Source organism: Oxyura jamaicensis, chromosome 1 (genome assembly GCF_011077185.1).
Source record: "Oxyura jamaicensis isolate SHBP4307 breed ruddy duck chromosome 1, BPBGC_Ojam_1.0, whole genome shotgun sequence".
In the NCBI taxonomy this organism is placed as follows: Eukaryota; Metazoa; Chordata; class Aves; order Anseriformes; family Anatidae; genus Oxyura; species Oxyura jamaicensis.
The window spans coordinates 42,466,205-42,482,717 of NC_048893.1; the positions used below are offsets into that span (position 1 = coordinate 42,466,205).

Consider the following 16,513-nt stretch of genomic DNA (forward strand, 5'->3'; position numbering starts at 1 on the left):
TTTAGAGAGAGGTCATTCATAGCAAGTGGGGTTCCCCTTCTGAGCTTTAACAGCCTAGGGAAGCCACACCTGCACCTCATTTCTCAACTCCCAGCACCTCTTCTCATTTCCCCTGCACAGCATGGGCCAAGGTAACCACAGCCCTGCACATCTCACCCTCCAAGGACATGGCAAAAAGGCAGGCAGAGGAGGACAAACAGCACCCCCACCACACAGACAGACATGATGGCTTGTGGGGCTCCACCTAAGACACCAGCTGCTTCCCCAGCAGCTCCTCTCTGCCCTGGGCACCGAAGGCCAGAGCTTGCAGGAGCTGGGTCAGGTTCCAGAAGAGGATGGAGGAGGTAGAGGCTGCAATGGCTTTACTTGCTTGTGTAAGCGAGAGACTGGAGGGCTGTGGAACTAGGCAAGCTGGCTTGCTGCCACTGGAGAGTCTGGCCATGAGGAAAGCCCATGGGAGTGATGTTGGGAAGGGTCACCCATCTGCCAGGACACGTCTCTGCTCACGGCCAGATCCCCCTCGGCCCATGGCTGCGGGGCAGCAACGAGGCAGGACCAAAATGGCGGCGGCTGCCCCGGGCCGGCGGCGGGGCAGGGGAAGGAGGCGGGGGCACCCGGGCCGCGGGGCGGTGCGGGGCAGCCGGGTCCGCCCCGCCGCCTCCAGCCGCCGGGCTCCGTCCTCCTGCCGCGGCCTCGCTCCGCCGTGCCGAGCAGACAGAGGGGTAGGAGGGCAGCCGGGGCCGTGCCGCCACCCGCGGCGCTCCGGGGGCCCTTGGCTGGGGTCCGGCCGTGCCCGGGCTGCGGGTGTCGGGGGGGAGCCCCGCAGCGCCCGGGGGCGGCGGGTAGGAAGAGGCAGGTCCAAGGTCTGTCTGTCTGTCGGTCTGTCCGTCCGTAGCTGCCGGGATCAGGCCCGGCGAGGGCAAACGGTGTCGGACCCGGCCATCAGCGGGCGGGACGAGGGTGCCGTGCTGAGGACGGCGCTGCTGCAGCTGAAACGGGCGCCTGGGACGTGGGGGGAGGCTCCAGGGGCGTCTGGCCAGGTCCGTGATGGCCTGCAGGTGCCTTCAGGACCCTGACAGCGGTGCCCTTTTCCAGTTTGCTCCCTCTGTCCTCCTCCATCAGAAGGGACTTGCTGTGGAGTGATTGCAGCGGGGTGTCGGGGCTGCGTAAGGGGACACAAACCCAAAACAAGTGACTGGGAAAGGGACGCAGCATGAGAGAAGTGGGGCTGGGTTTGGGGGGTGTCAGGCTGCCCATGAGGGGCTCCAGGGGCCAGATGGGCTTGGGGGCAATGGGAGGATATTCAGGACACCCCTGGAAGAACCCCAGAGGTTGGGCAGTACTGGGGGGGTTCACTGGAAAGCCTGGGGTGAGCAAAAGGTGAGGTGTAGCTCAGTGACTGCCAGGGCAGTAGGTAGCTATGAGAAGGTGTCGGTAATCTAATACCGAAGATGGTATCCTCATTAACAAAATTGCCTTCTTGGTCCAAGGCAGGTGCCTGATTCTTTACAGCTAGCTAGGGAAATTCTGCTTGCTTCCCTCTCACTAGAACGCTTGTGCCTTCTGGTCAGGTCGCAGCTGCTGCGGAGACACAGAGGGGAGTTTTTTCTCCTCCTGTGTAGGGAAAGCTTGTTTCTTCCTAGGAGCATTGCTAGTACGTGCTGGGAGGGGGAGTCCCCAAGCAGGCAAGCAGGAATGGCAGCTTGGGATGTTAAATGGGGAGCTATAAATCAGCAAGCTGCTAATTAAGACCGCAGAAGACTGGTGAGTTACTAAAGACCTGTATTACTCTTTTCAGAGCTCTGGTCCATTAACAAGCTCCCTGGGACCTGTTTCAAGCACGTGGCTCACAGGGGACATTGCTTGAGAGCACTTTATTTTGGGCATGTTCTCAGAGGTGAAGTTTCCCGTGCCCTGGGGCCATTTGGCAGCCAAGGCCTGGGGACCCCCGGAGGGACACCCTGTGCTGTGCTTGCACGGCTGGCTGGACAATGCCAACACCTTTGACAGGCTCATCCCTCTGCTCCCCAAAGGTGGGTCTGGCTCACTGGGATGGTTCTTGCTGTGTTGCAGGGCCACGTGCCTGATGCTTTCTCCCTTTCAGATCACCATTACGTGGCAATGGATTTTTCTGGCCATGGTTTGTCATCCCACCGACCTGCAGGCTCCCCCTACCATTTTCTGGATTATGTGAGCGATGTGCGCCGGGTAGCAGCAGGTTGGTAGTTGAAGGGACCCATGAGGGATGTTTGTGCAGGGGGTGCTCTGTCATTCCTGCTCTATGGAAGAAGTAGGCAGCATTTACTGCTGGGAGAGAGGTCAGTTCCCTCTACTTCTCCCCGTTCTGATGCTAGTTGGTGCTCTGGTAATGCAGACCGAATAAACATCCCCTTTTTATCAGTTTCCCGAGGATAAGAAATGTTTCTATACTGAAAAGCAGCAGTGACTGAATATGCAACTAAATGGTTCTGCCAGCCAGCGACCACTAACCAGTGTTAGGTGTAAATTGGAGACTCTTCTGGTTCTCCCCATTGGCAGTTTGGTGCTTGCTTCAGTGCCACACAAAGAAATGCGAAAGCCAGGGTGTCTCAGACTCCTAATAACTCCTGGTCTAACTGCATATCTGTATACTGATCTTGGGGGAGCCTATGACATGTGCAGTTTTGCATCCCTCATTCAGCATGCAAAGAGCCTGTAGAAGAAGTTCTTTGGTGTGCCGGAGGGTAAAACACATCTTTCAGTGAGGTACGTTTCAGATGGTGACATTGACGAAGTGGTATTTTCCCAGGAGTGCCCTAAAAATGGTCTGAAGAGCCCGATTACGCTAAATGGCGTAAAGAGCTTTCAGTTGGAATAATCCTCCTTTCACCAAGGCAGCAGACCTGGCTCAGCGTCCTCACAGCTCCCGCTGAGCGCCCTGCAGCAGGGTGCTTTGTCAAGGTCTCCCTGTTCCAGCAGGTGCTGCCCAGTCAGGCTCCTTTGCTTATTGCCACTCTCGTGTCTGGCAGGGAGTGGGAACGTGCAGTAGTTGGCCATGCAGACAGTGCTCGAGAGCTGTGTGACTTATCTGCCAAGGAAATGAGGTGGTGGATGTTCTTTTTTCTTCAAAACCGGCCGACTTAGCCACCTCATTTCTGGGTTGGGAAGCATATTAAGCATTGCAGAAGCCCTCCTGGGAGAAGGGGCCTGTGGTGGTCGAGAAGCAGGAAGATGCCGCTGCTCTGGTCTCTAATGCAGCACTGTCTGTCTTTGTTGCCACTTAGCATTGCAGTGGAGACGGTTCACCCTGATGGGTCACAGTATGGGTAAGTGGCTCTTGTCCTTGTAAGCTGTGAGATTCACAGAAATATGAGTAGATAATTAATTTACAAGGCATGCTGCTAGGAGCTGGGTTGGAATATTTATTATATCGTGTCAAGTACCAGGTTCTTGCTTGAGTGATTCAAAAATCTGCACCCTTGTTTAGAATGCCTCTGTTTTCAAGACACTGTAGTGCAAACAGCGTGGCTCTCCCTGTGGGCATCTCCTGAACTCCCAGGAGGGAACAGGGATGGGCAAAGAGGGTTGGTCTAAGGCAGCAGTATTCACAGCAGGCCTTCCTGCTGCCCCTGGGCTTTGTGGCCTTGTGGGCTCCATGCAGGGTCTTGATGGGTCACAGGGCTTGTTGAGGAGAACCAGGACTTTGTGTCCTGGGGACATAACTGGGTTTTGCCTTGATGTGGGTTTTGTTCCCCAGGGCTGCTCTGTACCTGCTGACAGTAGTGTTTTAACTGGGAACTCTTCCTTCACCTTTGCTGCCTGAGAGGGAGATGGGGATGGGGCAGGCCGGGGACTCCAGCTGGCCTCCAGCCATCCCGTTCTCTGCTTGTGTTCTCCCTGCTGGGAGAGCTTTGCTCTGTAGCTTGGGCTTTGTCCCTTGGCACAAGGTGCATTTGTGCCTCTAAGGCAGCTCCTGCTGTGGGGAAGGGGGGTTCCTGTTACCAGGGGGTGTCCTGTTCATACCTGAGCACCATTTGTTCCTTTGCAGGTGGGGCTGTGGCAGGAATGGTGAGTAAAACATTCTTTCTTCATGGGGTTTGTGACTTTTGCAGCTGGAACAACAAGTGGGAGAGGAATAAAGGGACCGTGTGAGACTTGGATCTCGGGGGAGGAGAGGCCGTTCTCTGACTCCTCTCCAGTGTAACAGGATGAAGACAGCACTCAGTGCGCAGCTTTTTGCTTTGTCTCATAATGTTTCATCTTTCCTCAGTTCTGTTTCCTTTATCCTGAAATGGTGGACAAGCTGATCCTGCTGGAAAATCTCGGCTTTCTGCTAGCTCCAGAGGTTAGATTTCATGTGTTGTTCCCCTCCTTTTTATTAAATAAAAAGGGATGTTTTTTTCCATCATTGTTCAAGGAAAGCACTGATGTGACCAGTCCTTTTGGCAGGCACAGACGTGCTTGTTGTTGCATGAAGTGTGGTCCCTGCTTAGGGTGGCCCTGGAAGAACACTTGGTAGTGCTGAGCATCCTGTGGTCCCATAGCATTGAAATTCTCTTGTCTGTACCGTGCTCGTGCGCAGAAGGAACTGGAATGTCTGGCCAAGCAGCTGCCTGCCAAGGTTGTCTGTTTGCCAACAGCTTGTTGGGTGACCTGGGTGCAAGACTGGCAGATTTCTTTTCCTGTTCCTGGCAGGACATAAAGCTGCATTCCCAAACTGCCGGCATCACTCCCGGGTGCTGGGAGGTGGTAGGCAGAAGGGGGGGACAGAGGCACAGGGTCAGAGAGACGGAAGATACCAGATTTTCCTTGTTCGTTTGGACACTTGTCCTCAGTTCAAAAGTGAAGTGGGAGAGAGTAGAAGAGATTGTACGGGTGAAAAGTTAACAACTTTAAGCACTGCTGTATAGGTTTTCAGGTTCTACCTTGCCTGTTATGTATTGCTGTTCCCTTTCCCCCAGAAGTGGGCATTTTTCACACGATGTCCATAACTGGTAGGAATTCTGAGATGTTGAAGGGTGAAATACCTTGATTAGGGGTAAAATGACTCAGAAGAGGGAGGTTACTCCTGTGCTGTACATGGCTTTGTTTTAGGACACTGAGGCGTGGCTGAAATCAAAACGGATGGTTATCGACAGATTGCTGAGCCTAGAGGCAAGGCAGCAAGCTCCCAAAGCACGTAGCCCTGAAGCAGCATTGCAGAGGTGGGTTCTCATCTGTCTCTTCATTTGCTGCCTGCCCTCATCTTGGACAGCTATGGTTGCTTGAACAATAAGGTGAAACTGTCCCTGTTCTGCCCGTTCGAGTCCTCTGGAATCTCAGCAAGTCTCTTTGCTTCTGCAGCCAGCTTCCTGCTCTTTGAAGCAGCCCGAGAGCTCGCTGTCACCTTGTCATGCCATTTTCGCTTCGCTTCCTCCCTTTTTCAGCAGCACAATCTCTCTGCCATGTCTCCTCCAGGCTGTTAGAAGCAAACAGACATCTGACAGCCGAGGGTGGGGCGATCCTGCTGCAGCGAGGAGCAACTGAGACACCCGCTGGTAAGGGGCTGCTTGGAGACAGGGCTCATCACAGCGCCGGCCCAACTCTGGGTGCAGGAAGGGAGCAGTGCCAACAGCCATTGCCTTTCACAGCGTATGGGGCCTCAGCATGAGTGGGATCAATTAGGTCTGGAGGCAGAGCTCTCCTTTCCCAGCACCTGAGGTTAGAATGGGTAAAGAAAAAGACATCTGAAAAGGAGATGCCAGATTTAATCCTGCTCCTCTTGTCTCAAAAAGTCTTGGGCAGACCCAGAGGTGAGGGGGCAGAGCAACTCCCTCTCTTCTGACTCATGGAAACCTCCCCTTGTTTTCATTCCAGGGCTGGTGTATAACAGAGACATGAGAGTCCGTACGGTAAGCATTGCAGTTCTGACTTGCCCCCTGCTGCTTCTAAGGCCTGAGCTTACAGAACACAGAGGTAGGGGAGGCCCACTCGCTGAGCCCCGGCTCTGCCTCCACCCAACCGTTTACTTACTGCTTCCCTAATTCCCACACTTCTTTTAAATGCTGCTGTTAAAAGAGCCTACACTTGATCATTAACTGACTCAGCTTACAGAGTCACTGGAAAATCTTACTGAATTTTTTAGCAGTTCCTGAGCCCCAGGGCCTCCTGGCCACATTTTCCTGCTGTTAAAACTCTTAAGGCAGCAGATGGATGGATGCTTTAGGTTAGCTTCTTTGTCGGGTCACCCTTACAAGAAGGGGGGAGGGAGCGGAACAAAGTCCCTTGTATTTGATACTTTGATAGCTTTGTGCCACTATCGAGCAAGTAGGGCCTCCTCTACCTGTGCTACTGCCAGGCTGTGAAAGCCGGAGTATTGTACTGTCTCCTTTTTAGTAAAAGGGTTTTTAAAGCTTTTTCTCTGCTGTGAGATCATTCCCATATGTGCTGCAACCCAGCAGGCAGCGTTATTGGCAGCCCTGAAACGCAGCTGGACAGAAGGAGCAGTTGCAGAGCCAGCCACTCTGGTGCGCAGCCTGGCAGCTTACCCGGTCTCTGCGCAGCAGCTGTGGGGCCTCAGCCTCTCCTGCCTTCGGAGCTGCTGCCGCCACGGGGTTTGGGGATGTGCGGCATCCTCGGCTGCTGCCCCTGACCTTTGTTGCTCTCCCTGTCTTTGCACCTGCAGCAGAGTCGAGAATCCCTCACCGTGGAGCAGTGCGTGAAGCTCTTGCAGAAGATCCAGGACCGTGCTCTCATCATTTTGTGAGTGAAGGACAAGCAAAGACAGCCCTTGCTGCTGTCCTGCAGCCCTGAGGCGAGGGGTTGGCAGCTAGAAGGGGCCCTTTGCTCCCCGGGCTTCTGCTCCCTTCCCACACCCAGCCATCCGCTGTGGCTACCTTGGCCCATGCTGCGCAGTGGATACAAGCGGAGGTGCTGGGAGTTGAGACGTGAGGTGCAGGTTTGGCTTCCCTAGGCTGACTGAATCATCAGAGTGGAATCCTGTGCACTTAAGAATTTTTCTGTGTGTCCAGAGCAGAGCAATACAACATCGTAGCCAGGCCAGGTGCTCTGGGCCACTCAGAGCACATCTCTTGGAGCCTCAGACATCACCTTGTCCCGTTACCTGCAGCACAATCTTGATTTGTAGGAGGTCTAACGCTGGCTTCTCCACGAGGACTGCCCTGGTGCCTCCTCCAAGCAGGGCACAACCTGTGGTTAGCGTTGAAAGCAACAGCATGGAGGGGGGAAAGGGACAGAGAGCTGCAGAAGCTGGCTGGAGGAAAGAAGAGCAGAAGATAGGGTGGGGCAGGGCACGACAGACAAGTTAAGGAGCCAGCCCCGGGAGGATAATATTTAAGCAGTCTCCACTCCAATATTAGGCAGTGGCCTGAGGACTTAAATGAATAGTTTGGCAGGTAATAGCTGCTCAGCCAAGCTGAGCCTTGCTCCTCGGACTGCCACGTGTGAACAGGTAACCGTGCTGTTCACAAGCAGCCTATAAAGAGCAGCTGGGGCTGTCACCCCAGTCTGTCTTGGGACACTGCTTCTGGCCAGGACAGCCACGAAGAGAGGCACACCCTGTGCTGCACTGAGCCTCGCTCTTACTTTTCAGAGCACAAGGTGGACTCTTGGTACCTCACAAGCTGGAGAGCAAAAATCACTTTGTGATAGCCCTACGGGAGGCATTCGAGCGTACCCTCAAAGAGGTGAGAGCAGCCTTCATCTCCGTTCTGGGCACCAAACTGGGAGCAGCCAGGAAGTAGCTTACCCTAGTGGACACCTGCACTGGGGGATTTGTCCTAAACAGCCCAGTCCTCACCAAGGGGGAAAGGCAAATTCTCCCCTGCTGCCAAAGTCCTGGTCAGCACTGCCCTCTGGAGCCAGCTCATCCCACTGCCTCCGGTCCCTGTCCTGCCTCCAGCGTGCTGGATTGTAATCTCTTTACATGATGCTTTGTCTGTGGCTGGCATACGGCAACGTAAAATCCAACCCTTCTTTGAGACACCATTTCCTCTAGCTTCCTTCCCTGGTGGGTTCCACAAAGCAAGCACAGCTTGCCTGAGGGAACAGTTTCCTGCTCTTTATCTGCTTGTGTATTCTCCCTCCAGCACATCCAGCTAGTAGAGGTGCCCGGGAGTCATTTTGTGCACATGAACGAGCCTGAGGTGGTGTCCGGGATCATCAGCGCGTTCCTGACAGCGCAGAACACCAGAGCAAGGCTCTAGGCAGGTTTCACTGCAGCAGCAGTTCAGAACAGGGAGCTAAAAGCAGGCTCTGGAGGAACTGTCACCATTCCTACCTCGCATCCAACAGCGGTTTCACGATGCTCATTCCTAAGATGAACTTGTTGAACGGGTGGAAGCAGATCTGCTCATTTGTCCACGGGAAAAGGAATCTTTCCTCCACTTCTAGCTCTGGCAGTGCAGGTGGATACCCAGTGGCCTTCCCCTTGCTTACTCCTAACTTTTGCACCCTGAAACAGAGCAGGAATACAGGCACAGGCGTCCTCTGCGGGAGCAGCAGCAGCACCAGCTGCAGCACTGCAAGAGAGGGCTGGCTCGTTCTTGACTCCCCTCTGAGCATGGTGTGATCAGTCTCTTCCCAGCGCTAGACCTTCTGAAAAACACAGGAGTGTTCTGCTCCTCTGCTTATTTCCATGAGGGCTCAGAGCACCTCAATCTCTCTGTTCTACTGCTGCTTTTTAAAAAAATTGCCTTAAATGAGAGCTCTCCTGAGCACAGAAGGCCATTTCAATGAGCTCCTAGGCAATGAGACATTAATCCTCTAGCTGAAACTGCTGGGAGAACTACTAGTAATGGAAAAGTTGGCAGAGATGATTTCTGTCCTGCTAAATAAAGATTGATCTTCTACTGTTAACGGTGTCTTTGATTGTGGAGGAGTGGACTTTCTTTCAGGATGCTCACCTAGGCAGCTAAAGTGCCAATCTGAAGAGGCAGCGATTTTAACATGCCGTATCTAAAGCAGAATGCTCGTAAAGCATCCGCCTTGTAAATTGATGCAAAAAGCCCAATGAAGCAAGCAGGCCAGGCAATCTCCCCATGCGATTGAAACTGCATTTACAGTGGGTTTTCTAGGGGAGGGTGAATCTATTTCAGCCAGCTCTGTGGAATTTATCAGCATTTCCTCCTTAGGCTCACGGTCAGTCCCTTACCAAGGCTGCAGGCAGTAAAATAAACGTGTAGAAGCCTGGGGTGGCTCCTTTCAGATTGCAGCAGCAGCCACAGACTGCTGGGGTGAAGTCCAAGTTACGCGGGCAGCAGCATAAGCGCTACCCCATGGCTGATGTGCCTGTTGCCATCCTTACCTGCCTCCTGCTGAGGCAGACAGGAGGCCTGGGAATTCACCAGTCATTTTGTCCTTTTTTTTTTTTTTTAATTCCCAAGGTCACTCCCTCCCCTTCTTCCTGACCCCCAGATAAACGCATAAAAGAGCACCAAGAAATAAGAAAAATCAGCCATGGCTTTTATCACCACCCCAGTCCAGCACATAAGAGGTTGCTTCCAACAGCAGAGCAAGGGAGACAGAGGCGTTCCTGTGCGTTGGGAACAGAGCAGCGGTTTATTTACAGTGCTTCAGCCACTCCCTGCCCCTGCAGAGACTGTGCTGGGCCAGTCCTGTCTGTCACCAAGCTTCAAGAAGGCCTTGGGTGGCAGGGAGATACAGGTTGTCGCAGGACATGCCTCAGCCCCCTGGACCCACACGCCCTGGAAAACGGTGGCGATGGCAGCACAGACATGTCCAGGAGAGCAGGAGGATGCCGGTGTGAGCGAAGCCAACTCCCCCTCCAGCTGTGGTTGCTGAGATCCCCCACTTCACGTCCAGGGATAACATGAAGCTGCCTTGATTCCTTGAAACTCTGGCACGTGGAGTCTGTCGGCATCTCCTGCCCTCTTCAGCACAGGCATCTGAGGAAATAGCTCGGTGTGGCTCAGTATGGCCTAAACTTGCGCTGGGCTCGCATCAGTGCGATTCTTTGCTTGTCCTCTTCAAATTTCTTCCTCAGCTGGGCAATATCTGAAACAGGCAGAAAAAGAGAGAAGGGGTGTCACACAGGAGCAGCAGACCTCCCTCTCCCTGGGGAGCTCCACCTTGGCACACCGTGACGGGTCCAGTCCTGACAATTAAAGCACACACCCCAGAGCAGGTCCCTTTGCCCCAGGGCTAAGTGCAGAGCGGAGGCTCTGGCTGTTCTGCAGTGCTGCAGCTCCCTCTTGGGGACAGAACATGCTAGTTTTGCCTTTCGGTGGCTGCCGCTATGCAGACTGACAAAATCTGTTAGAAAGCCGTGATCTGTACGCTCTCCCACAGACTGTTAGGCCAGGTGGTGACCCACGGGAACTGGTGAGGCCATTCACACCACCACCAAGGCAGCTGTTCACCTGCAGCTGGATGTAGCCACTGCTGAAGGAAAAAGGATATTCCTCGGACCACAGTGTGAGAGAAAAGGCAGGAGGGGACTCAGACACTCACGCTCTCTCTTGGTCTCGCGATGCTGCCAGGCGTAGAAATTGAGCAGCTCTTTGCGGGCCCTTTTCCGCTTCTCCCTCTCCAGCACCCGCAGGTTGGCGGCCTCTGTCCGGGGCAGGCCAGGCTTCCGGCCCTTCCGTGTTACCTTCACCCAGCCCTCCTCATCGGGCACGCCCTCCTCCTGGGCCGCTTTGGCTTCTTCCTATAAAGACAGGAAGGCGAGGTGGTTAGTGCAGCCGGGCTGCCAGCCAGTCTGAAGCACGGCTCCTCCAAGGTCCCTCTTACACACATGAAAAGTTACAGCACCTGCTCTGCACGAGATTTGAAGGAAGGCATGAAACCAAGGACAGAGGTGCTCAAGTCTCAGTCACAACAGTGCATGCCAGACAGGACCCATTTTATTTGTGGATACCAGGTGCGATGAACCAAACCAAACCAGAACCTGACTGCCCACCACCACCCTTTCCAGCCAGCGTGTTTCCCCTCTGCCATTTGCAACGGGGCCTGGGCACTGAGAGATCCTCTCTCTCTTCCTTTCCCTCTCCGAACAAACTGCTTAGGCTGGGTTCCCTCCCCAGCCTGGCCTCACCTGTGCTATCTTTTTGTCATAGTCTTGCATGAAGGTGTCCACCTCAGTCTTCAGTTCTTCCTGATCCACTACTGAGTCCGCGTATCTGGCGATCCACTCTGAGACACAGACAGCAGAAGTCAGCCACAGCCTCTGTTAGAAGCAAGCCCCAGTGTGGCACATTTGAGCAGCTCTAGAGACAACTGCTGTGGGAAACGACACGCTCCATTCCCATTTCTGTTCAGCCTCCACACTGCCTTAGCTCATGAACAATCAATGTGAGGCCCAGGCCACAGGCAGTAAGCAATGGGAAGCTAAATGATAGGAAGAGCTTGCAACTTCCCCAAACAGGAGCGAGCTACCTTAAGCCCAAGAGGTGCAACATTCAGGGCTGCCTTCCTACCAAGGGGTCATCTTGACAGCCATCTGGTGCCTGTTTATGAGTCTGGCTTCTGTTCTGAGGGTAAAAAACAGCCAGCTTCTCTAGAGCTACATGAAATTGAGGAGATGTGGGGAAAAACTAGCCTTCCATTGGACCAAGTGACACTATCCTCTTGTAGGGTCACTTAGTCAGGCTCTACAATGTCCAATACAAGAAGATAGCAGTAAGATAGAGTTTAAAAACAAACAAACAAACAAAAAAACAGAATAATGAAATATTGGACATCTCCCCAGCTCAGGCTCATTACAAAGAGGTGAGAATGAATTTGGAACATGCTAGGTAGTATTCAGCAAAGAAAAGGTTTCCCCTGCTCTGGCTAACAGGAAGATAGCTGCTGCTTACTTACTGCTAACGCCAGTTTTCACAGGGTGACTGTCTGTTGATATCAGCAAGGGACCTTCCTGTGCCAGGGCCTTGACTGCTTGGATGCTAGCTGGTTTCTTGAACACCACGTATGCTACTTGAAATCCCTGAAAGAAAAAGACCCACTCAGGCCAGTCAGATATACCACGATGATGCGGCAAGGAACTGAAGCATAAAGTAAATAGTAATCAAAGCACGAGTTACAGGAGGATGGCTAAAAAAAATATAAGGCAAATTTGAATCACGTTGCCAAGTCTCCCCACGTAGTTTTTCCACAACTAATGCTAAGCTTAGTAGTTGAGACTTCTTCCCGTTGTGACCACTGAAGCATGCGTTACCTCCCCCCAAGCTTTACCGTCGCAGTCCTGCGGCTGAAGAACTTGGACCTGACTTTTTCCGTCTTCTCCCCCGGCGCCGGCTTGTCCCTGACGTCCACGTACTGCACCGGCCCGCAGCTGGCGAACAACCTGGACAGAGACTCCTTGGCACGGAGATTACGAGACAAGCGTCAGAGCAGAGCAGGAGCGACTCAGCCCCGGCCCAGCGGAGCGGGAGGCCCCGCGCGGCCGCACTCACCGGGCCGCAGTACGGGGGCACGTTGAGGACGAAGAGGGTGCGGGCGGGCGGGTGCGCGCCGCCGGGCCCTTCCCGCACGCGGTGCTCCTTCACCAGCAGGCAGTGTGGCGAGCGCTGCCGCTCCCCGAACTTCACGGCCAGGGCTGCGGGAGACACAGCGGTTAGAAGCCCCGCTCCCTGCCCGGCCCGGCCCGGCCCTCCCCGCCGCCCCTCACCCGTGTAGCCCGGCGGCGCCGCTCCCGCCTCACGCTGCTTGGCGGCCGCCATCTTAGCGCGGCGGGAAGCGGCGGCGGCGAGGGCTGCCGGGAGCTGTAGTTCGCCCCGCGCCTAATGGCGGCGGGGGCCGGCCCTCAGGCGGGGCAAGGCGGGGATGAGTCTTCCAAGGGCAGGACTAGGCTGAGGTAAAGCCAAAGCCCTGGCTCGGGTTTGCTGAGGGCACTGGGACCTGAGGGAGGTGCCGGAGGAGAAGAAGGAGGCAGGAGGAGGGTCGCTACTCTCCTGTCCTAAATATTTAGGACATAAATAGTAAAAGTAGGCACGCAGCCTTTCCTCACACCTGCGGATTACAGTCTTTCAAAAGCCTGGTACCACGTCTGACCTCCAAAGGCAGCTGTAACCCACCTGGGCTGGGAGGTTTTGACTGCTCCTTAAACCTTCCTCATAAGGCAGCAGACAAGTTACAGGTTTTACAGGTAGTGAAACTCGAGACAATATTGCACACACTCTGGAAGCACATCACAGCAGAGAGAAAACCCAGGGAAAGATGGTCATGAAAACAGGGACTAATGCATGAAGACAGCAGGAATACGAGAGTATCACACGAAAGGAACAACACGTAACAGGAGGTGATGCCCTGATAGATGAGGAAAGGTAAAGGTTTCCCTAGAGACAGTTTCCACAGGTACAGGGGTTGCTATATCAAAACCTGATTTATTTTTTTATTTTTATTTACCCCAGGTGGTGGTGGGGCACGTTACACAGTCATGGGAAATAACTGAGACAGGCACAGGGGAGTAAAAGGAGGCTGAAGCCAGGGCAAACAAAGTAGCTGTTGGGTTATGTCGCCCAACAGTTTGGCATTAGAGGTGTATTTCTACACTGAAGTTCCTTGGAAATCCTTGGCTAAGGACTATGGAAATGCAATGCTACGAAGAACAATACCTAGGTAGAGTCTCTAAGGAACAGTATGCTTACTGTTAAGGAAGTTTATCACACAAACAGTTAGTTTAACAGTTCTGAAATTAAGACCTGAACAGTGAGAACAGTATAAAAGCGCAAGTGTGCTTAATGCTAGAGAGGCAAATAAAAGAATAAAGAAATGTTAAAGATATTTAAAAACGCTCAGAAGACAAGAGTAAGTACAACTGTTCTTAAAGACTCTTGTAAATCAGGAGAAGATAAAATACAACCGTTACAGAGGAAGTTATATTTATGATTGGATGGAAGAGAAGACAACTCCGAAAATAAAGATCTTGAAACAAGATATGTACAAGGTGAAAAAACGGTTTGTGAAAGTAAGAAGTGATATGGTTAGTTGAGTCAGATATTGAAGTTAATGAACATTTATCGGATGATATGGTACATGCAAAAGCTATAAAAGTATACCAGGCAAACTTGCAAATTGTGGCATTGCTTCAGAAGACAGCATATTTTTGAAAAAGCAAAGGACATCTGAGAGACACTATTACATATTACCTACCACCTGTCCTGGAAAGCCATATTGAGTTAGTGCAAACCATTCGTATTTCATGTGAGCTTACAATCTCTTAGTAGCCCAGAAAAAAAATATATATATAACCACACTGCATAAGGGCAAATGTGCACACGTTAGGTCAGAAGACAGTAGGTGAGAACTCAGTGGAATGTAAACAAGATTAGCATGACAATTCCAGAACAGTGAGAAGAAATTTGTCAGCTGCAAGGTGAGTTGCTTATAAAAGCCTAGAATAACTGCAGGTTATTCTTTCAAGTGCCTGCTGAAACAAGCAACACTACGAAGAACTAAAAGTTAAGATGACTTCAGAGAGCTGACTGACTACAGGAGCAGGCAGAGCAATGCACGACCAAGACACTGCTGTAAGACAAGTCATAGAGTGGCGTTTAGACAATCATCGGCCTGAACAATTAAAAAAAAAAAAAAAAGGATTTACTGCACAGATCACAGAGATAGAGAACAAAGCAGTAGTTCTTCCAAGGAAGTATGTTAATGTCATCATAATTCATCACAGATAACCTAAACAATGCATGATTTAACAGCAAGTTACAAAATGCATCTTCTTGCTTTTTGGCTTTTGGAATGGATATAAATCAATTAAAAAACTTGCTTCAGTCTCCCCATTCTTTCAGAAGACACAAGATATGCAATCACAATACATGTCTTCACATTTTCACAGCCTTACCATCTTATTGTCTAGCTGATTATGAAAGCACCTTACTTGATCTGGAACAGGTACTCTAACTTCACAGCTGCATTGAATTATTTTTAAATCACTAGGCTGTCAATAACAAATTGCCATTTCTTTCCTTTTATGTGGCAACTAAATTGGGACTGGGGGGGTCACAAATTGTTCCCATTTCAACAGCAACAATCAGCTATTTTGATGAGATAATCTAGATGAAAATACTTATGAGTATGAATCGCTTATGCATATACTCTTCCTCTTGGTCTTCCATCACACTATCAGCTACCTGTGGTATTTACCACTGAACCAGCAACATGATTAGAGATTTAAAGGTTCTATTTTTTAAAAAGCACATTTGATTCAATATTGAACAACTCTACCTACTGATCTTTCAGTTGCTTCACAGCATCTAAAAAGGCTTAGAATCCACTCTCTGTATAACAAACGTTTATTCAGAAACAGATAATACATTATCTTCTCCAACCCTATCATTTCTCCACCCTCCCCCCAGTTTTTATTAAAACACAGGTGTTTGGTGGGTGATCTAAGAAAGGGGAACAACAGCTGTCTTAAGTCCCCTCCCCTACAAACATCTGCTGTTCAAACAAAGCACCCTACCAGAAGTGGTGTCGTTGATTTCCAAACCAAAGAGAGGACTCCGGAAAAACAAGTCCTGCCAAGTTCTCAGTCATCTCCATGGCTAAAGGGATACAGTGAGATAAGGAATGGTTTGCACCAGCTAGATAGAGCAGAATTCATACAGAACAAGAAAGCAAAAGAAACACAGGGCTGACCAAGAATCAGGACCTGGAGAATCTGGACCTACACTGATTATGGAAAGCTCACTGAAGTTCTGCAGACCCGAACCGAATGGGTTAGGTTAATCTCCTAGCTAGAAGGATCAAATTCAGCCCCCAACCAGCTTCTCGAAGTGGCTCTTTCCTTCCCTCTCTTATAATACAATTTGAACTAATACAAACAAATGGAGCTACTGGGACTTCAAATATCCATGACAATAATGCTGTACTAACAAAGGAGGTATTGGAAGTGCCACCTAGTGGCCTGTGGCTCATCACAGATGCTCACTGGCTGAAGTTCCATCCTTGCTGCTCAGCAGGGGACTTGCTTAATACTCCACTCCAAGTGTCCCTTACATGGTGCTGCCCGCTCTCCTCCAAAACTTGCAGCAATGAAGCACAGCGATCATCTTCCAAATCCATTTATGTGAGCAACAGGTCTGCACAGCAGCCAAACAGTGCCCAAATCATACCTCTCAAGAAAGTGATTTCTCCAGGGCAAGTGAAGACTGCTTCTTACATGTTAGTATCTGAAAACGGCCCCGGCTCCTTCCTTTTCATAAAAGGAGATTGGTTAAGTCAGAAGGTAAGAAAAAACTTGATGTCCCTGCATCAGCAGGAAGATGCAATACAGTCTACTAGGAATGAAACACTAGGATTTCCTCTAGCTCTGAACACAATCCTGGTTCTTATTTTTCAGTCAACACGGGAGAAAATAACTCAGCCTGACCCTACGGGGCTAATATGTTCACTGTACAAATGGCAGAGCTGTTTTTTTCCCCTGCCTCCACGTATCACCAGAGTTGAAGCATCCCTCCTGTAGCACAATGGGTGCCGCATGTGTGCTTATGTCCTTTGTGCCCGATGCCTCCATTGGCTGGTACACACGGTGGGAAGCTCAGTTTTTCACACTTCTCAA

At 51.5% G+C, this 16,513-nt stretch overlaps 2 protein-coding genes across 4 annotated transcripts; one reads left to right on the plus strand and one right to left on the minus strand.

Annotated features, from left to right (window-relative positions):
- The first annotated feature begins 606 nt into the window (after window positions 1-606).
- On the plus strand, window positions 607-8,840 carry SERHL2 (serine hydrolase like 2). Of its 3 annotated transcripts, XM_035346859.1 has the most exons (13): window positions 659-722; window positions 1,550-1,652; window positions 1,795-2,033; window positions 2,105-2,218; window positions 3,264-3,305; window positions 4,028-4,047; window positions 4,250-4,324; window positions 5,074-5,183; window positions 5,437-5,516; window positions 5,836-5,870; window positions 6,644-6,720; window positions 7,571-7,664; window positions 8,067-8,183. In XM_035346859.1, the coding sequence occupies exons 3-13, from the start codon at window positions 1,886-1,888 to the stop codon at window positions 8,181-8,183; spliced, it is 912 nt and encodes a 303-aa protein (XP_035202750.1). In that variant the 5' UTR covers window positions 659-722; window positions 1,550-1,652; window positions 1,795-1,885. The 3 variants fall into 3 exon arrangements, with proteins under 3 accessions (XP_035202741.1, XP_035202750.1, XP_035202732.1); XM_035346850.1 differs by lacking the exon at window positions 1,550-1,652 and having other exon boundaries at window positions 607-722; window positions 1,797-2,033; XM_035346841.1 differs by lacking the exons at window positions 659-722; window positions 1,550-1,652 and having other exon boundaries at window positions 1,886-2,033; window positions 8,067-8,840.
- Window positions 8,841-9,420: 580 nt separating this feature from the next.
- Window positions 9,421-12,750, minus strand: RRP7A (ribosomal RNA processing 7 homolog A). The gene is made up of 7 exons (XM_035346873.1): window positions 12,611-12,750; window positions 12,396-12,538; window positions 12,175-12,300; window positions 11,803-11,926; window positions 11,036-11,133; window positions 10,450-10,648; window positions 9,421-9,993 (listed from the first exon to the last, which is right to left on the minus strand). Exons 1-7 carry the CDS (start codon window positions 12,660-12,662, stop codon window positions 9,908-9,910), a joined length of 828 nt encoding a protein of 275 aa, XP_035202764.1. The 5' UTR covers window positions 12,663-12,750; the 3' UTR covers window positions 9,421-9,907.
- Window positions 12,751-16,513: the final 3,763 nt, after the last annotated feature.